The sequence below is a fragment of the Balaenoptera musculus genome, chromosome 7 (genome assembly GCF_009873245.2).
Source record: "Balaenoptera musculus isolate JJ_BM4_2016_0621 chromosome 7, mBalMus1.pri.v3, whole genome shotgun sequence".
Taxonomy (NCBI): Eukaryota; Metazoa; Chordata; class Mammalia; order Artiodactyla; family Balaenopteridae; genus Balaenoptera; species Balaenoptera musculus.
In genome coordinates, this window is record NC_045791.1 from 35,515,892 (window position 1) to 35,538,275 (window position 22,384).

The window sequence follows — 22,384 nt, forward strand, 5'->3', positions numbered from 1 at the left end:
CACATAGGAAATTTCATTTGAAAGTTTTACAAATACTACTTCTCATTATATAACAAAACAATGCTTGCCTAAGATCCCTATTCTCATTTTTGTGCTTTATTCTTCACAACTCATTATCTCTCAACTCCAGCCCAAGTAGGAAAAGGAAGACTGGCACTGTAAGAGCTGGAGTCTATCACTCTGCATGTAATATACTGCCATGAAAAAAACTGCACCAAAATCAAAAGTACCATTCTGCTATTAGTTTCTAAGAGTTTTGGAAACTGAGAAACAATTTCAAAAGATTGGAACAGTTCAACAAAAACTCCCTAGCTTAAAGTTCTGCCAAAAACAAGTAAACTTAGGAAAACTATATTTGTTATTTCCTGCATGAAGAATCTCACCTATCAATCTCTTCAAGTTTTTCATCTATCATTGGACCCATCCGTTGGCAGATATCTGTAAATACAAAAATATTTTAAAATCTTGAAAGTAAAAACCAGTTTAAGTCAATTTCAACAATTTTGAACAACAGAGCACCAATATGCAACACCATGCAAAATACAAAGAGAATTAAGCTTATGCTAGAGAAGGGACTATAAAAGACCAAATTTAATACTATTCAGCACCAACATTAATATCATGTGACCAAGGCAAAGTCAAAATCAGAACAGAAATACCACCATGTTCTCTGGAAGTACTAAGTTTGCAGACTGAAATTTGGAGTTACCTCAAAAATCTTAAAAATACCTAGAAAACTATTATTAGCTAAAGTAAAAGGAATCTGAGTCACAGTGTATAAAATATGTAATTATATAGAGATTAGATATGAACATTTTTCATTTATTTAAGCCATTTCAAAATAAAACATTTCATATATCTCCAAATGTAAACACTGATACAATAGTACAATATTCTATATTCATAACCAGGCTTTCTTCCATAAAAAAATTTAATAACATTTATCCATTTATCACAGAGATTTTTCTCCCAATGGATTAAAAAAGGCATAAAGACATTTGTTTTAATTGTTTCAGAATTCTTAGAGACTAAAAAGACACATCAGCATGCATCAAATAACTGCATTACAAAGTTAACACAGATCATGTATAATTTTGACATTTAAAATTATGACACAAGAGAATTAAAAGAGGAGTAAGAATTTCTAACATTTTGACTCAATTAATATGCTGTTATTTCTAATTCTGTCCTTTTTTGGACTGCAAGTTTCACTAGTGATATTACAGAAAAGCAAAGACTTCTTCACTGGACAGGATAGGCAGTTTTATAGCAACATCTTCTACGTAATATGTTTACTCATTTACTACACCAGTCTATTTCCCACCAGAGATTTCTAAACTCTGGAAGCAACCCAAAGCAGAAGAAATTTAAGACATTATAAATAGCTAAAACATTAAATGACATTAATCACTAATATTCACTTAGTACCTTCTAAGTCCAAGAGGTCTTGGGAGTCTGGTTTTGAATCTGTTGGATCTATACTCTGCAGTACCTGCAGGGCTCTATCCATCTTATCCTAAAAAAGTAATAGGACACTTTACAAAGAGTTTTAATTTCAATGAGAATAAAAATTACTCTTTCCAAGCATTCTCAAGGATAACACATTTTAAGTCTCGACAGTTTAACCATTAAACAAAAGAAGGATCCTACCTCATCTATATAAACAGGCTCAGGCTCTGACTTCTTAATTTCCTCCTCCTCGTCATCAATTACATTCAATTTGTCCACAGCTGCTATGGAAACAAAGTAAACTTTAAGTTCCTTAGTATTTACTTTGGTATTTGAGTCATTAATTTATAAGTAGCCTGTGATTATCCATAAGAAAATGGAAACCCTTTAAATAATCACCACATTTCATAATCAATATACATTATTACGTACGTTCACTCATTCATGCCACAACCATTTATTTAGCCCTTACTACGTGCCAGGCATTGTTCTAGGCATTGGAAATACACCAGCGAATAAAGCAGACAAGAATCCCTGCCCTGATGGAACTTACATTCTAGAGGAACAAGTAAGCAATATTCATGGGAACTGTCATTACAGGCACTTTCCTGAAAACTGAGTGTTATCACTAGGGTGAATATATATATATAAGAGAGTAGACAGAGTATTATCTAGTTAGCTAATTTCAGAGTTAAATCTATGAACTCCTTCTACACTCTTTCCTTGCTATAAAAAATTATTTTCTATATGTACAAAAAAATAGACTTGATTTCAACCTAACTTTGATAACGGTTAAAGCGACACAAAACAAAAACTTTTCATAGGAAAAAGAAGGCTGAAAAATAACTTACAAACATACATATACAAAAAACTATTTAAGTGCTCACTGGAGTACTGCTATAATGTACTATATTTTAATAAAGTAAATTTTAGTAAAAAAATTATAATCAAAATTTATATAACCAAAGAACTTTTAAGTCCCAACAGTTATTTCAAATATTTGGCTAACTTTCAAATACGCCCTAAGGAGGAGAGCTCAGCATAACATGAGGACTTACTGAAAACCCCAAATATTTTTTCCTTTTAAAACTGCAGTTCAATCTCTCTAGCCTATGCCAAGGGGAAATCACCATAGTATAGGATTCCCTGGTCTGTCAAGTTATTAAAACTAGTGTCTCCAATTTTCATACCTACTTACAGAGTCAGACTAGAGGAATAAAAAGTATAAATAGTGGCAGAGCACTCAGTATTCATCTCTCTCAACTTCATTTTAATTCAATGCATCACCCTACCCATACAAAGATGATGTTAAACACAGTACAGAGAGCTTTCAATTTAAGTTCTTTCTCTAGAACTATAAACATTAGAAGCAGTATGTCCAGCAGTGAGTCAGTTAGTACAAGTACATTCTAATGGCAGACTGGCTGACTTTAGTATACTGGCTGTAACCTACTAGCCACATAACCTCAGCATCAGTTTCCTTATCTGTAAAATGAGGTAACAAAAGTACCTACTCACAGACTTATGAACATTAAACGAAATAGTGCAAGCAAAAGATTTGGCATAACACCTGACAAATGAGTGCTTAAACACCACTGAGCAATTCTATTTTTGATCCTCACCATCATTAATATTAGCATCAGCTATTCTTTACACTCAGCTCCTCCCAACTCCCTGCCTGCCTAACAAATGGAAGCTTTCTCTGTATGGTTGGCAGCAGCTGAGGGGTACGGTCTATGGCTGCAAAACTGAGTGAAGTTCAGAAGATCTGAACTAGGGACCTACTGTCTTGATTACATGACTTTGTTATTGTTCTGAGTTCGCTAGGATCAAATCAAGGCGAGGAAAAGTCTAAAACTTAGGCGTACTCCTAACCCCTGTAATCACACTCAGCGCTTGTCAACCAGTTCTCCCAACCACCACCCCACCCCCTGCCCGCTTTGATACTGTGCTTCAGTGATGAATAAAACAAATATTTTTTTGTACTGAACAAACACATACTGCCTCTTAAACCATAATTACATTGATTTAAATATTTACATGGTGAGGCACAGCTTATTTTATGCCTTAAATGTACCTCTGTACATTAGCTCTCAGAGGATTTAAAATATAGTGATAAGGAAATAACTCTTGGAATTGACCTGGGATAAGTTAACGCCTTAATTTGGTAAGGAGTAGGTTAAACTGTATTGCTTATAAATAAATGATTTAAAACAAGAGTTAAATGCCAATCTACTTTATATTTCAAACTGAACCACAAAATTCAAGTTAAAAAAAACTTCAATAGGTTTAACCTTCCCTCAGACTTAACTTACCTGCCTCAGATTCTATGTTTAAATTAGTTGTTACAAAATTAGATGGGAAGAGTCCTATTCCTCTGTGATTTTCTCCTTTCCACCAATTGGCATCACTGAAAATACAGTACAAAAATGTCACTTGTTAACTCTACATTTCAGTACACTAATGTCAAGAATAATTAAGATAAAAATTAAATTTAGCCTACTTTGAAAATACCAGCTCAAATCCCACTATATTTAAATGCAGTTCTTCTTAAACTTAATAGGAACTATAAAAAAACACAAATAAAATAAACATCCATACTCCCATACTTAAATTTAGAACCAATCAGCAATTGGTCATATTTGATTCTGGGCCTTATAAAAAACCAAAACATTATAAATAACACTGAAGTTTCCTTTATCAACATCCCCAAGTCCCAAACTCACATCCATCCTTCATACCACCACTATCAAGTTGGTATGTCACCTTCCTTCAAGTGTATTTTTTATTCTTTTACTATATCTATATAGTAAACTCTATAGATATCAATATCTATATATCTATAGATATCTATATACCTATAGATATCTATAGCCAGCTCTACAGATATAAATGCTAGTCATTATAGATCTTTTAAATTTTATGTCAATACTTTCAGCTCTTGCTTATTCCTTTTAAAGATCCATCACACAAACATGGCATAGTTGATTTATCCATCCCCATACAGGTGGACATTTAGGTTATTTCCAGTCTTTCACCCTTATGAAAATTGGTGCAATAATCATTCTAGATTTTAGGGTGCACATGCAACAATTCTCTAGCTTATTCACAGACGTGGACTTGCAGGGCCACAGAACATATTACTAGTATTGCCAAATGTTCCCTAAAGTGGTTGTGGCAATTCACCATCCTCCTTTCCCTCAGCGGTGTGTGAGAATGTCATTTCTGCTCATGTGTGTTAACTGTCCAATCAACACATGATGTCACACAGGAGAAATCATCTCTCACTGCTGTGCTCATCTGTACTTCTGAGCATCCAAAATGCCTCTTCTGTAAACTGCTCGTTCATACCTTCTGTCCACTTTTCGTTTCCCACTGGGTCACTTGTCTCTTTTCATGGATATGTAGGAGTTCTGTACGTATTCTGAATAGCATTTGTTTGTCTGCATTATGCAAATACCTTCTCTCAAACTGTCACTGTCTTTTAACATATGCTTACGGTTTTCTTTTATTGCATGTCGTTTTCTGTTTCTATAATCAAATTTAGCAACCTTTTATGGTTTACACTTTTTAATTTTTTTAAATTTTTTAAAATATTTATTTATTTATCTGGTTGTGCTGGGTCTTAGTTGCAGCAGGCGGACTCCTTAGTTGCAGCAGGTGGGCTCCTTTAGTTGTGGCACATGGGCTCCTCAGTTGTGGCAGGTGGGCTCCTTAGTTGTGGCATATGAACTCTTAGTTGCGGCATGCATGTGGGATCTAGTTCCCTGACCAGGGGTCGAACCCCTGTATCGGGAGCGTGGAGTCTTATCCACTGCACCACCAGGGAAATCCCTATACTTTTTTTTAAAAAGAAATCTTTCTCTATCCTTGAACTCCTATTCTCCTATATACTTGTTTAATAGTTTCAGGTTTTCCTTTATATCCCTCTCCCACGTTTAGGTCTTTAATTTATTTGGAATGAAATTTTATGTACTGTGTGAAGCTGAATCAAATTTTATTTATACTGCATAAAAAACCATTCATCCCAGCAAAATTTACTTAATAGTACACCAATTTTTCTACTGATTTATGATAGCCTATCTTTCAAACAGCAAGCTGCTATCTGTTCATGAGCCTATTTTTGGATTCCATCCTGTTGCAACAGTCTATGTATTTATTTACTACAGCTTGTTAATATGCCTTGATACTTGGCAGGGAAAGTACCTTCTCTATGTTACTGTATACCTTCACATTTCCATACTAATGTTAAAATTAAAATGTTTTCAAGTTCTCTAAAAAAAAGTCTTATTGGGCTTTTAATTGGAAATGCACTGTTTATGCATTAACATTGGAAAAATTAAATCTTTAAAATATTAAGGTTTCTTCACTATAAACATGGTATCTCTCTCCATTTATATTTACATAAATATATTACATATATTTATATTCCTTTGTATCTTTCAAAGAATTTTATAATTTTTTCCATAAAGTCCTTATGTACCTTTGTTAGGTTTATTTATTCCTCGATCATTTATAATTTTTGTGACTATTGAGAATGACATTTTTTTCTACTACATTTTCTAAATAGTTGTGATTAAAGCATACCACTGATTTTTGTATACTGAGCTTATATCCAACAACATGATGAACTCTTATCAGTTTTAATGGTTTGATCATTGATTCTCTTGGACCTTGTACATGGACAACCACAGAATCTGGAAATGATAATTTTGTCTATTCCTTTCCAAACACCTGAAATAGACCCCCTGGGTATAAGCCTTCTTTCCTAGATGCTTGTACCAGGTGTGATTCTGCTTTTTTCTGGACCCCAACGTTACCTCTTATGGCATTCACAATCTGCATCCCACCTAATTACCTCTAACTTTAACTCCCTTACTTTATTCTAGGTTTTATGAAGAAAGAACTGTGCCCTCATTCACTTTCTTATTATAAACAAGGTTTATTTACATAACATTTTCTCAATAAATACTTACTGTAGCAAAGTAAAATGATTTTGTGTATCTACCCATTTAAAAATATACTAATGTATCCTTACTAAGTTATTTATAATGGATACCAAATACATTTGCAATCTCTCTTCATAGCAACAAGCTATTAGGTCTCACTCTTGCTAAATTTCATCAACTTCTTTTAAAAGCAAAGTAAAATAGACTTAGGCCCAATACAGACAGATCTATTCTTTATTACAACTTTAAGTGATAGAGAAATTGCGAGGGAGAGGCAGTAGCAGATTAAGAATTGCAGAGGAGCTGAGTATAGTTTTTGGTTGCACTGATCAAAGGTAATATAGCTATATCTCTTCCTAAAGTTTTTTTTTGCCAGTAATTTTAGTATATACAACTCCTAACATAAATGCATTCAGATGACTGAATATTTCTGTTTCCCAATTGTGATAATAAACAATATTATTTAATACATTTTTAATCCAAGATCTAAAGAATACTTTATTACCAAATTTAACAAAAGAATAAGAAGCTCACACTACCCAGTCTAATTTGAGAAAAAAATAACTAAGGTAGAAAAGGTTCTAGTATGATTTAAATACACCAAAGTCAAAAGCTGAATATCCAGCATTCTAAATTAAGGGTATTATACTTAATAACTTCAAAATATTCTAGAAATATTTAAAACATACCTGTCATCCAAAACAATAATAATTTCACCATGTTTAAAGGTGAGTTCATTGTCCTCAACAGCTTCAAAATCATATAAAGCTCTCACTTTCCTTGCAACTTTATTATTTGACTGAATTTCTGCAGATGGATATAAGGATTTTGTTTCTGTGTGCTGCTGCTTCTGCTCTTGCAATGATAATTCAATAGCTAGTTTGAAAAATTAACATGCAAAAAACAAGACAGCCAGAATTAATTCTGATATTTTAAAACTTTAATAAGAATTATTACATAATGTGCTATTTAATAAGAATAAATCAAGCAAATATTTTATTTGTCCAGTTAAATGCTAAACAATTAGCTTTTGTGGGGGCAGGAAGGGGAGAGGGGACAGGGCAGAGAACCATGACATTTTTTAAAATAAGTTTTTGCTCATTCCTTATTATCACAGTCTGTCATATACAGCAGCTATTATTTTTACAGCAAACAGATTGTGACATTATAATATGGGTAGCTTTCCATATAGGACAAGTCACGAACATATTTCTGTGCTTGACTCATAACTCTGGCATTAAAGAAAAGGTGAAATGTAATCTCGTCAAAGGTAGGACATTAAATACATGTTACTGACAACGATTATGAGTTCAATTAATCTTATATCACGTCAACTGTTTCTCTTACTTTTCAGACTCCACTAGTTTTTAGATTAGCAACACTAAATTACACGTGCTTGATCCCTTCTTTACCTTTAGCTATATCTTCATCTTCTTTGTTTTTGTTCGATGATGTACCATTCTTGGCAGCAACTGAGACAGTCTGTAATGTATGAGTAAAATGAACACAACTACCTTTTCAAGGAAAACACAAGTTCTATGATTACTCGCTCATGCTAATTTAAAAAAAAACTGATGTAACTAATGAGTCCACTTAAAAGTGAAGGTCTTTGTGATAATTTTAAGTAGTTGTTTTCAAGCACTAAAACAGAACATCAGAATTTTCAAGAAAACATTAAAAAATCACAAAGAGCACGAACTAGCTTACATTTTGCATAAATCTTAGTATCTGACACAGAACCTGGCATACAGAAAGTACTTAAATATGAATCTTTCCTGATTGCACTTCCTGATCTCAGTGGTCCCAGGTCTCTCATTCAGTGAGAGGTTCTACACTGCTAGAGGCGCAGGGCTACGCGAGCAGGAGAAGCAAGAAGCCACGATAATGACTGAAGAGAAGAGGAGGGAGGATGCGGACAACAGGTGCAGCTCTAGGCATACACGTTAAGCCCCCTTTTACTACTCATTGTGTTTGAATGGTGGTGGCTCTTCAGGCATAGCAGAGGACTAAGGAAGGCCATGGTTAAACTTAAAGGCATGGAAGACAGAGATGTCCAGGATTCTGAACCATCAACCAGTTCTTTAACACAAATTTTTGAGAATGACCTGCAGGAAGGACAGAGCAGGAAAATGCTAGCCTTTTATTACTTATAAGGTTTTTATCTCAAAATTCTACCTTGAACCCTTAGGCCTGGTCAGCTATAAAGGTTCTTTTTGTGTCTTCAGTCTACAGTCCAAAATTTAAAAAAAATATACAGTACTTCTCTTAGTCTCTTTGCCTAGCCCACATCCTGGAAAACAAAAGGCACGGAGAGCAAAAGCCAAGACACGGTGTTTTTCTCCCACAGACTAAAATAAACAACCTACTCTGTGACTCATCATCCCTGCTTCCACCCCTGTCCTACTAAAGCTACCCCCTACATCCCCAAATAAATTTCTCAACTTACAGTTCACCCCATCTTATATGTAAACTACACCATTCACTCCAGGCATATTCACTCTTCAACAAACAGGTCTTGAGCTTTCTCAAGTCCATGAACTGGTTCATGTCATTCCTTCCTTGATGACCTCTTTACTCCACTCTACATATTGAAATACATTCTAGCCTAAAAATTCTACTCTTCACCTTCTTCACCATCCCAATCTGTAGTTAACCTCTCCCTCCTGGCATCTAGCTTGTGTATCCCTCATCCATATTTGTCACTTAAAATTAGTTATTTTTCACATGTATATAGTTACCCTCCAAATTGACTATAAATTTCTTGAACATAAGGGCTCTCTCACACATCTATGCCTTTTGCATGACTCTACATTCAGAGCAGCATTAAACAGATTATTTATGGATGACTCACTTCTCAAAGTTCTCATTTGTAGAAGTAATTCACTTGACAATTACAATGTCTACTCAATATAAGGCACTACGCTAGATAGACTCATGTAGAGTGCAGGTGAGCAATGATGACTAAGATAAACCTTGCCCAGCTTTTACCCAAGGTATATACCTTCAAAATACTATAGGGTCAACCATGAGTCTGAATGATCTCTTACCTGAGAACCTGCTGAAGGAAAAGTAATTCCTTCTTCTTTCATAGATTTAATAGTTGCAGATATCAGACTAAACTGAGGGTCCTTCTGAAATTCTTCTGACCACTCCACCATTAAAGATTTCAGTTTTTCACATACTTTAGGATGAGCCTTTTAAAGAAAAGGCAAAGAAAAAAAATTGTTAAAATAAGTACTTGAATTATTTAACAAAGAGAATTACCACCAAAATTCTCTAATTTTATGAACATCAACAAAATCTAGCAATCCTTAGCCTAAATGAGCACTTGATAAATGCTTATTTACATTTTAATATATAGTTGTTTCTTGGAAAATTACCCTTTTTGAACATCAATGTTTATATCTTATACAATGACAATGAATCTATTATATTAAGAGGTTATTTCTTTTATGTTTTCTTAATATTCTCAATATTAGATTAAGCTTTTTATATCAACTAAACTAAAATTCTGATATTTTTGCCACTAATAGCATGAGAATAGTGCTTCAGAGCTTCTAACAGAAATAAATTAATAACAACCCCATCAAGAAGACCCTCTCCACCCTGCTCTAAAATAAAGGGCCCCTTTGCTCACCATCTCTAATGGGAATCAGGACAGAATGGTAGTTAGTTTGGACTCTGAAGTCACAGAAACCTGGATCTGAACATCAGCTATGCCACTTAGTAGCTGCATAACCTTAGACAAGTTACTTAACTTCTCTTAAGTCTGTTTCTGCATCTATAAAATAGGAATGATAAGGGAATCTAACTTCTAAGGGTTGTTAAAAGCTTTAAACAAGGTAGCATACATAAAATGCTTAAAGCAGTGACTGCTAACCCTCAATAAAGATCAGCTATTATCACTAATATATATGCTTTGGGGAGGAAAACAGTTTTTGGTGCTACAAATGCAACAACAAATTTTAGGACAGAAAGTTTTTTTCATTTCAAAACTATCTAAAATGATTTCCCTTACTATACAACTCTATTAATGCTTTATATAGTTAAAATAACACAGCACGTGTATTTTTTAATGACTTAAATTTCTTCTCTTTTTAAAATTTACCTTATTTTTGATCACAGCACGTACTTCTGTTGCAAAATCACGGGAACATACTTCTAAATGAAATATCTTTCCACAGTTTGCCACACAAGCCCCAAGAAGCTATTAATTAAAATAAAAATCAATATACAAATGTTGAGGTGTTATCTTACTTAACTGAAATAAATACACATTTAAAATTTGGGTCAAATAATAACATGACTTTCACTTACAGTTAATGCCTGCAGAGCAACATGAGGAACCTTATGATTTACCCTTTTCATTATGGCTTTTAGGCAATCTTTTGCTCTAAAAAAATGAAGGTTAAGTGTTCAGAATTTCAATTCAAACATTTACTTTTAAATTTAAAGTTATCTGGTAGCAGAATAGCTTATGTATACACCTGCAAACGTCACTTCATTAAAGGACTAAATCTATAAAATGATCTTACATAATGTTTTGCTCATAGACTTGTAGAACTTTAAAAAAAAAGAAGAAAAAGAAAAAGAAAACTTGTTGCAAAGGTTGTACATTCCAAAATCAAAAATGAAGAGCCAAATCATTTCAAAAAAGGTCAGTCAACACAAGAAAACAATATCATATAAATTACCTTTTCATTTCTTCAAGACAGACTGAGCTTTCACACAGCAAATTCTTATGTTGTGGGGAAAAAAACTAGCAAGATATATAGTCTCAAAAGATTTAAGTATAAACATGCATGAATGCACTTTGAAAAGCTGTAATGTTAAAACAAATGCTTTCATCAGTCTTCTAAACTTCTAACGTATAATCAGTTCAGCTTGACTGCCCCATTCCATCCCCAAAGCACCATTATTTATATTCATTTTTTCATTATGATTTATTGCATTTACCTATTCATTATTGAAAGGTCTTTTTAGTACATATGTATTATGTTATTATATTTATCTACTTCATTATTAAACATGTCTAAGTCACAGGGGAATTCCCTAAATAATTAAGTCTATTCATTGTTAAGATGTGTCCCTACTGTAACAAGGCTTTAATTATGCATTTTAATATTTCAAGTTTTTGGTCAATTCTTTTCATTTGTTCTTTCAGGATGAGGGTAACCACATAAATCCAGCCACCAGCATGTCTTTACTTTTATCCCCCAAAAGGAAATAGTAAAAATCCCATTTTCCTTCCAAAGTTACATCAGGATAAGAGACACAGATTATTAAGCTCCTAGACATTCACTGGGCATGACTGGGCATCTTACCCGTTAGGAGTGCTTCCAACTTTGTCACATATGTCCATAATAAGACTCCAATCTTCTGCAGTGTTGTACTCATTTGTGGCCTTTTCTATAAGAGATAAGCACACACAAAAATAAGGATGTCTTGCATAACAATAAATACCAAGAAAGACATAAAAGCAGCAAGAGAAAAGCAACCAGTTACACACAAGGAACTCCTGTAAGACCATTAGCTGACTTTTTGGCAGAAACTCTACAGGCCAGAAGAACATGGCACAATATGTTCAAAGTGATTAAAGGAAAAAAACCTACAAACAAGAATACTCTAGCCAGCAAAGGTATCACTCAGATTTGAAGGAGAGATGAGTTTCACAAACGAACAAAAGCTAAGAGTTCAGCACCACTAAGCTGGCTTTACAAGAAATGTTAAAGAGACTTCTCTAAGCAGAAAAGACCACAACTAGAAATACGAAAATTATGAAAGGAAAAATCTCACTGGTAAAAGCAAATATACAGTAAAGGTAGTAGATTAACTACCTACAAAGCTGGTAGGAGGTTAAAAGACAAAAACAGTAAATTCATCTATAACCACAAGAGTAATTAAGGGATACAAAAAATGAAAAATTGTAAAATATGACATAAAAAAATTAAACGTGTGTGTAGGGAAATGTAAGGTGGTTAGAATGTTTTTGAACTTAAGAAGTCATCAAGTCAGGACTTCCCTGGTGGCACAGTGGTTAAGAATCCACCTGCCAATGAAAGGGACATGGGTTCCAGCCCTGGTCCTGGAAGATCCCACATGCCGCGGAGCAACTAAGCCTGTGTGCCACAACTACTGAAGCCCGCATGCCTAGAGCCCGTGCTCTGCAACAAGAAGCCAAAGCGATGAGAAGCCTGCGCACCACAACAAAGAGTAGCCCCCGCTTGCCTCAACTAGAGAAAGCCTGTGCAGAGCAACAAAGACCCAATGCAGCCAAATATATAAATAAAATAAGTTAATAAAAAAAGAAGTCATCAAGTCAAAAAATATATATATGATTATATATATGTGTATATGTCTCGATATATATCTATATGTTGATATTCATAAACTTCATGCTAACCACAAATCAAAAACCTACAATAAGGACTTCCCCGGTGGTGCAGTGGTTAAGAATCTGCCTGCCAATGCAGGGGACATGGGTTCGAGCCCTGGTCCAGGAAGATCCCACATGCCGCAGAGCAACTAAGCCCATGCGCCACAACTACTGAGCCTGCGCTCTAGAGCCTGCGCTCCACAACTACTGAGCCTGTGTGCCACAACTACTGAGTCTGCATGCCACAACTACTGAAGCCCATGCACCTAGAGTCTGTACTCCACAACAAGAGAAGCCACCGCAATGAGAAGCCTGCGCACCACAATGAAGGATAGTCCCCGCTCACCGCAACTAGAGAAAGCCTGTGCGCAGCAATGTAGACCCAACGCAGCCAAAAATAAATAAATAGATTTACTAAAAAAAAACACCCCAAAACCTACAATAGATACACATACAAAAAAGAGAAAAGAATCCAAATGTAACACTAAAGATGGTCACCAAATCACAAGAGATCAAAGGAAAAAAGAACAAAAAAGAACTACAATAACAACCAGAAACAATTCACAAAATGGCAGTAAGTACAAACCTATCAATAATTACTTTAAATGCAAATTGACTAAATGCTCCAATCAAAAGACATAGGGTGGCAGAATAAATAAACAAGACTTGTATATACATGTTGCATACAAGCAACTCACTTTAGATCGAAAGATACACACCAACTGAAAGTGAGTGGATGGAAAAAGGTATGTTTCCATGCAAATGGAAACAAAAAGAAAGCTGGGGTAGCAATATGTATATCAGATAAAACAGACTTTAAAACAGACTGTAGGGCTTCCCTGGTGGTGCAGTGGTTGAGAATCTGCCTGCCAATGCAGGGGACACGGGTTCGAGCCCTGGTCTGGGAAGATCCCACATGCCGCGGAGCAACTGGGCCCGTGAGCCACAACTACTGAGCCTGCGCGTCTGGAGCCTGTGCTCCGCAACAAGAGAGGCCGCGATAGTGAGAGGCCCGCGCACCGTGATGAAGAGTGGCCCCCGCTTGCCGCAACTAGAGAAAGCCCTCGCACAGAAACGAAGACACAACACAGTCAAAAATAAATAAATAAATTTAAAAAAAAACAAAAACAGACTGTAACAAGAGACAAAGATGGACATTACATAATGATAGAGGGATCAATCCAACAAGAAGATAAAACAATTGTAAATTACGCACACAACATTCAAGCACCTAAATACATAAAGCAAATATTGACAAACATAAATGGAAATATTGACAGTAATATAATAATAGTAAGGGACTTTATCACCCCATTTACATCAACGGACAGATCATCCAGACAGAAAATCAATAAGGGAACACTGGCCTAAATGACACAACAGAGCAGATGGAGCAAACATATATACAACATTTCATCCAAAAACAGCAGAATACACATTCTTTTCAAGTACACATGGAACATTCTCCAGGAGAGATCATATGCTAGGTCACAGAACAACTCTCAATAAATTTAAGAATGAAATAATACCAAGCATCTTTCTCTGACCACAATGGTATGAGACTAGAAATCAACTACAAGAAAAAAACTGCAAAGAACACAAACACATGGAGGCTAAACAATATGTTACTAAATAACCATGAGCCACTGAAAAAAAATCAAAGAAAAAATAAAATGTACCTGGAGACAAATGAAACTGGAAACATAATGATCCAAAATCTTTGGGACACAGCAAAAGCCGTTCTAAGAGGGAAGTTTAGAGCAACAGAAGTCAGGCTCAGGAAACAAGAAAACTCTCAAATAAACAACTTAAGCTTACACCTAAAGGAACTAGAAAAAGAAGAACCAACAAAACGCAAAGGTTAAGAGAAGAAAGAAAATAAAGACCAGAGCAGAAATAAATGAAAGAGAGACTAAAAAAACAATAGAAAAGATCAATGAAACTCAGAGCTAGTTCTTTGAAAAGATGAATAAAATTGATAAAACTTTAGACAAACTTAACAAGAAAAAAAGAGAGGGCCCAAATAAGTAAAATCAGACATAAAAGAGAAGTTATGACTGACAATGCAGAAATACAAAGGATCATAAGAAATTACTATGAACAACTGCATGCCAGTAAAAGGGGCAACCTAGGAAAAATGGATAAATTCCTAGAATGTACAATCTCCCAGGACTGAATCAGAAAGAAAAAGAAAACATGAACAGACCAATTACCAGTAATAAAATTGAATCAGTAATTCAAACAAACAAAAACACCCTCCAAGAAACCAAAGTACCAAGGTCCAGGACCAGAGGGCTTCACAAGTGAATCTATCAAACATTTAATGAAGAGTTAACATCTACTCTTCTCAAACTATTTCAAAAAACTGAAGAGGAACGAATGCTTCCAAACTCATTCTACCAGGCCAGCATCATCCTGATATCAACACCAGACAAAGAAATCACACAAAAAAAGAAAATTATAGGCCAATATCACTGATAAGTATAGATGCAAAAATCCTCAAAAACATATCAGCAAACCAAATTCCACAATACAGTAAAAGGATCATACACCACAATCAAGTGGGATTTATCCCAGTGATGCAAGGATGGTTCAACATCCACAAATCAATCAATGCGATACACCACATTAACAAAGTGAAGAATAAAAATCATATGAGCATCTTAATAAAAACAGCTTTTGACAAAATTCAAAATCCATTTGTGATAAAAACACTCAATAAAGTGGGTATAGAGGAAACATACCTCAAAGTAATAAAGACCATATATGACAAACCCAGAGCCAACCTCATACTCAATGGTGAAAAGTTGGAAGTATTTCTCCTAAGATCAGAAACAAGACAAGGATGCCCACTCTTGCCAGTTTTATTCAGCAGAGTATTGGAAGTCCTACCTACAGCAATCAGACAAGAAAAAGAAATAAAGGGAATCCAAATTAGAAAGGAAGAAATAAAACTGTCACTGTTTGCAAATGATATACTATATGTTGCTTTTCTATACGTTAACAACAAACTATCAGAAAGAAAAATTAAGAAAATAATCCCACTTACAATTGCATTAAGAAGAATACAATTCCTAGGAATAAATCTGACCAATGAGGTAAAAGACCCATAGTTAGAAAACTACAAGACACTGAAGAAAGAAGTTGAAAACAACACAAACAAATGGAAAGATGTCCTGTGTTCTTGGACTGGAAGAATATTGTTAAAATGACCATACTACCCAAGGCAATTTACAGATTCAATGCAATCCTTATCAAAATACCAATGGCATTTTTCACAGAACTAAAGCAAATAATTCTAAAATTTGTACATAACCACAAAGACCCCAAATAGCCAAAATAACCTTGAGAAAGAAGAGCAAAGCTGGAAATATCACACTAGCTGACTTCAAATTGCTAAAAAGCTACAGTAATCAAAACAGTATGGTCCTGACATAAAATAGACACATGGATCAATGGAACAGAATAAAGAGCCAAGAAATGAACAACACACTTATATGATCAATGAATCCATGACAAAGGAGGCAAGAATATATAATGGGGAAATAAATTCTTCAATAAATGGTGTTGGGAAAACTGGAGAGCTACATGCAAAAGAATCAAACTGGACTACTTTCTCATACCATATACAAAAATAAAGTCAAAATGCATTAAAGACCTAAATGTTAAGACCTGAAACCGTAAAACTCCTAAAAGAAAACATAAGCAGTATGCTCTCTGACATCAGTCTCAGTAGTTTTCTTTGGATATCAAGCAATCTTCAGGATCTTCAATCAATCAATCAATCAATCAATCAATCAAGGATCTTCAGGCAAGGGAAACAAAAGCAAAAATAAACAAATGGGACTACATCAAATTTAAAAAGATTTGGCACAGTGACGGAAACTATCAACAAAACAAAAAGGCCACCTACTGAATGGGAGAAGATATTTGCAAATGATATATCTGATAAGGGATATCCAAAATACATCAAGAACTCATACAACTCAACATCGAAAAAAGCCATCAACTCAATTTAAAAAATGAGCAGAGGAAATGAACATTTTTCCAAAGAAGACTTACAGATGGCCAACAGACACATGAAAAGATGCTCAACATCACTAATCACCAGGGAAGTGCATATCGAAACCACAATGAGATACCACCTCGCACTTATCAGAATGATTATCATGAAAAAGACAACAAATAACATGTGTTGGCAAGGATGTGGAGAAACGTGAACTCTCATGAACTGCTGGTGAAACTGTAAATTGGTGAGCCACTATGGAAAATGGTATGGAGGTTCCTCAAAAAATTAAAAATAGTACTGCCATGTGATCCAGCAATTTCACTCTGGGTATTTACCCAAAGAAAATAAAAACAATAATTCTAAAAGATATATGCACTTCAATGTTCACTGCAGCATTATTTATAAGAGCCAAGACATGGAAGCAATCAAAGCGCCCAGCAAAAGAAGAATGGATTAAGAAGATGTGGTGTGTGTATATAAATGTATGTAATGGAATATTACTCAGTAATATTCCAAAAAAAATGAAAAAAATGAAATTGCCATTTGTGACAACATGGATGGATATAAAGAATATTATGCTAAGTGAAATAACTCAAAGAGACAAATACTGCATGAACTCACTCAAACGCAGAATCTAAAAAACAAAACAAAATGAAACAAATCGAAACAGACTAAACAAATGGGTGGTTGTCAGAAGGGAGGGATTTGGCAGGGTGGGGGGGGAATAGATGAGGGGAATATTTTAAAACTTCAGTTTTAAAATAAATAAGCCACAGAGATAAAAATACAGGATTAGGAATACAGTTAATAATGCTGTAATAACTTGATATGGGCACAGATGGTTACTAGACTTATTATTATGGTGATCATTTCATAATGCACCCAAATGTCAAATCACTATGTAGTACTCCTGAAACAAACAATATTTTACATTAACTATACTTCAGTTAAACTACAGTAAAATAAAATAAAAATACCAAGAAAGGCACAGCAGTTAAGATTAAGAAGTCTTACCTTTTCTTTTGCCAAATATAAAAGTTGCATAGAAAGATTTCAGACAATGAGTACTTTTACTAATTTCAATTTTTTTTTTTAAATTTATTTATTTATTTATTTATGGCTGTGTTGGGTCTTCGTTTCTGTGCGAGGGCTTTCTCCAGTTGCGGCAAGCGGGGGCCACTCTTCATCGTGATGCGCGGGCCTCTCACTGTCGCGGCCTCTCTTGTTGCGGAGCACAGGCTCCAGATGCGCAGGCTCAGTAATTGTGGCTCACGGGCCTAGTTGCTCCGCGGCATGTGGGATCTTCCCAGACCAGGGCTCGAACCCGTGTCCCCTGCATTGGCAGGCAGATTCTCAACCACTGCGCCACCAGGGAAGCCCACTAATTTCAATTTTAAGTTATATAATTAAATGTGCTGAGGTACACCAATAAAATGTCTTCTAAATAATTAAATACTAAATAAATTACAAATTATCAATAATTCTACCAAATTCTTATTTCAAAGAAAGCCTTAAAAATGTGTTACAATATATGGAAACATGGAGTGAACTGTTCACTGAAGCATTTTTTTAAGAGCAAAAAGGAAAATGGATTAAGAAAATACAGTAAATTCATACAATAGAATGTGAAAATCAGTTATAAAGAACTGAACTGTCCAAAAATCTATAAATCTCAAAATGATGATTTGTTTGGCTTATGCTGAGTTTAAAAAGCTAATAGTATATATAACATTCACATGAACTTTTAAAACAGCTGAACTGAGATATAATGCACATTCCAATACAATTCACCATTTAAAGTGTACAATTCAATGTTTTTAGTATATTCACAGAATTGTGCAACTATCACCACTATCTAATTTTAGAACATTTTCATCATCCTAAAAATAAATCCCTAACCATGGGAAATCACAGCCCATTCTCCCCCTAGACAACCACTAATCTACTTTGTTTCTATACATTTTTTGGACTTTACATATAAATGAAATCATATAATATACAGTCTTTTGTAACTGGCTTCTTTTACTTAGTATAATGTTTTCAAGGCTCATCCATGTTGAAGCATGTATCAGTACTTCATTTCTTTTTACAATATTGAATAATATTTCATTCTACAGATATACCTCATTTTATTTATCCGTTCACCAGCTGATGAACATTTGGGTGGGGTTTTCTTTGTGTTTTTTTTGGCTAAGTTTGAATAATGCAATGCTGCTATGAACATCTGTGTACAAGTTTTTGCGTGGATATATGTTTTCATATCTCTTTGGCATATACCTAGGAGAACTGCTGAGTTGTACGGTAACTCTGTTCAATTTTTTTAGGAAATGGCAAACAGTTTTCCAAAGCAGCTGTATCATTTTACATTCTTACTAGCAATATATGAATGTTTCATATAAAATTAAAACTTTGTTTTAAAAAAACATTTAAAAGTATGCTATATTCTTTAGATATACATATACAGACAGTAAATATATTAACATACGCACAAGAATGATAAACACCAAACTGGAGGTGGACGGGGAATTAAAACGATGTACACAGGGACTTAATTGTATTTGTAAAGTTTTGTTTATTAAGTTGCAAAGTGAGTATGCAGAAATTCTTTATTTTATTCTCAGTATCGTTTTTTGTGGTCTGAAATATTTCATGATCAAAGTAAAAATTAAAATGTAAATTTTTAAAAAACATGGGCAAACTATAATAATTTAATTATGTAGCATGTTTACTCTTTTACAATTTCAATATCAAGAGAGACAATACAATTTTTTTCTACTAGTATAGAGAAGTGGGGATATAAAAACTAGCACTTTAGAAACATTTTCTTTATGTCTTTTCCCCTTTTAATAAATATATCTTATAATTTCAAATACAGACAAACCTGGGTACTATATACATATAAGGGTACTATTATCACTATGATAAGCAGGAAGGATGGTAGGAATCTAGAGTAGTTCCTTTTTTAAAGGCAAGGAATAGTAAAAGAAACCAAAAAAATAAACAGGCTTATCAGCAAACAGCTATACTTTGCAACTAGGAAAGAAAAATACAGAATCCAGTTGATCTCAATTAAATGCTGTAACAAACTTTTAAAAATCATGCAAATTGCCTAACACAATTTAAGGATAAAAGGCAATTATTCTGACATGTGATGAAATGACAAGTCAGAGACTTTAGAAAAGTAATATATTTTTGCCTACCATAAGTTCTAGACTCAAGCACCAAGTTCTGTAGGCGGAAACATATCTACTCAGGTCCAGCTTCTTCCCTTGTACAAAGATGACTAACTCTTCTACAGGGAAAGTCAGAACAAGCTATATTTTTCAGAGGCTTAAAATGCTTAACTATTTCTTAATTACATATCTAATAACTCCAGTGAATTCAAAAGTACAGACAAGAAGAAAAAGAAAGCAAAAATCTAATTCTACAAACCTCTTGGAAAACTATGATGCATATTTTCCCAGACTTCTTCCTATATAGGTATATGGAAAAATAATAAAAATATGTGTAAAACTAAATAAAATAGGCTTGTAAGTATAAGGTGTCCAAAGAGAGCACCCAAAAACTGATAACCACTTCCCTGCAAATGAACAAGTTGAGAAACAAAACAAAGAATAAAATATCACTGTCATTACTAATAGAAGCTTTAGGTGTGCTGGACAAATGGGCTTGCTAACAGCCCCAGAGGTAGACGTGTTAGCACTAGACAGAAAAAGAGCTCTCCCTCAGGGGTGAGCCCCTGCACAACTTATTCCATGAAGAAATCACTCAATGGCTGTGGAAAGACTAGCTAGCTCCTATGCTGACAAAGGGCATCAGTAGGGCCAGTTATTCCCTAATTTACCAATCAGATAAGATACTGTGATCATACTAAATGTATCATTTCCTAACCTGCATTTCCACTTATAATAAACATCTCTCCATGTTCATAAATATATGTCTATACTAACATTTTTAATAGCTGCATGATGCACCACTATATACAGTGTGACCACAAAGTGCCTATACATGCTAGTGAGAAGTCATCAGCAAACTATAATTTTAAATACATCAAGTACTCAGTCTCTCTTCTTTGATACACTTACTGTTACCATTCATATTGATGTCTCATATAGAATAAACACAAAATAATTAAAAGAGGTCAGGACTTCATGCATAGGCCTTTCTGTAAATGTGTCATAGCATAAACACTTAATCTTATCTACTGTCTGTCTCTGCCACTGTTACTCTTCCTCCGCCCAATCCTCAGAAGGAATGTAGACTGCATTATGGCAGGAATTTTTTGTTTTGTTTTGTTCACTATTATTATTTCCAATTCATAAAACAGTATTCGATGCACATAGCAGGTGCTGAGTAAATATTTGTTGAATGAATGAATGATGCTCATTGCTCCTTCATATGCTATAACCCTGATCCAATGGCTGTAAAGTAGGAAACAATAGCAGAACTTCTGATTACATGAACTCTAATAGCCTTTAAGAGGCCCCATGTGCCCCCAGTGAAGTCTGTGCAAACTTCTGGACCAGTTAAGAGCTTCACCGCTGAGCAGACATCAAGGGGCTGCACAGGATCAAGCTTCAATAGCAACACCATGTGGCAACAAAAGGCAACAGCACTAGGGGGCTTAAGAGGGAGGTTCCAGTTCTCTGCTTGTTTACTAAAGAGGAATGACAATACCTCCGGGAATTTCAACAGGCAGACAGGGTAAGTGCAGAAGGGAATGCCTGAGAGGGAGGCAAAGGACTTCTTGTACAGTGATATATAGGTGACTAACTTTTTACCTTGAGTCTGAAGAGCAAATCACAAATATTACATATGACTTGCCAGCTTAATGCTCAACTCTTCTCTCTGCTTATAATGGATGGGGTTTTGTTTTTGCTGTACAGATTGATTTTTTTTTTTAATGTCATTTAGCAATGTTATAACTACCTGAGATGACATATTCACCCATATATTTTTCTGTATATATATTATTTCTCATTTACAGGCAAATCCTTAGTCTTTCTGAAATTTCATTTGGCACATGAAGTGAGGCAGGGATAGAAAAGTATTTTTATAAATTACTTTCAGTAGTTCCAACATCTAAGAATCTATCCTTTCCTCTCTGATCTGAGAAGCCAACATCATCAATTACCAAATTTTGCCAGTACACATGTGTATGAGTACAAATACACACACTCACACCCACTCATGCTCACCCCCCACATGCAAATGAGTCTGATTTTGGACCATCCAATAACCTACCTATTTCTGCTAGAACTCAACTTTTAATGATTGCTTTTTCCATTTTGGCCATGTGATACATAATTAAATGTGAAGCCTTTTCAATACCCCTCAAAACCCTTCCAACAATTTCAAAAATATCTAAACAGAATTTTTTTACTTGATGTAATTCTTATAGAAAATGGAAAAATCCTGATTTAAATACTCTATCCAGCATAGTTTACTTTCTACAAATATAGGACTCACAATTACTCTTTTCAAAAAGTATAAAATCTAAAGACTTTATAATGGCCTGCCAAAAAGGATTTCATTTTTCAAGTGAACAAAAAAACAGTTAAATTATGTACTTAGGAGTATTTTAAACTCCTGGAAAAATTT

The 22,384-nt window shown here is 34.5% G+C and overlaps 1 protein-coding gene across 4 annotated transcripts in view; it reads right to left on the reverse strand.

The window, feature by feature from the left end:
* Positions 1-22,384, reverse strand: part of STAM2 (signal transducing adaptor molecule 2) — a 56,531-nt gene that overhangs the window by 14,830 nt on the left and 19,317 nt on the right. For 3 of the 4 annotated variants that reach the window (XM_036858392.1, XM_036858390.1, XM_036858393.1), the window contains exons 2-11: positions 11,723-11,807; positions 10,716-10,791; positions 10,507-10,605; positions 9,446-9,592; positions 7,811-7,880; positions 7,088-7,274; positions 3,765-3,859; positions 1,651-1,733; positions 1,429-1,516; positions 384-438 (exon numbers count right to left, since the gene is read on the reverse strand). In XM_036858392.1, coding sequence (XP_036714287.1) covers positions 384-438; positions 1,429-1,516; positions 1,651-1,733; positions 3,765-3,859; positions 7,088-7,274; positions 7,811-7,880; positions 9,446-9,592; positions 10,507-10,605; positions 10,716-10,791; positions 11,723-11,807 — 985 coding nt within the window. The remainder of the gene's footprint in view (positions 1-383; positions 439-1,428; positions 1,517-1,650; positions 1,734-3,764; positions 3,860-7,087; positions 7,275-7,810; positions 7,881-9,445; positions 9,593-10,506; positions 10,606-10,715; positions 10,792-11,722; positions 11,808-22,384) is intronic. The other variant, XM_036858391.1, reaches the window with a different exon arrangement.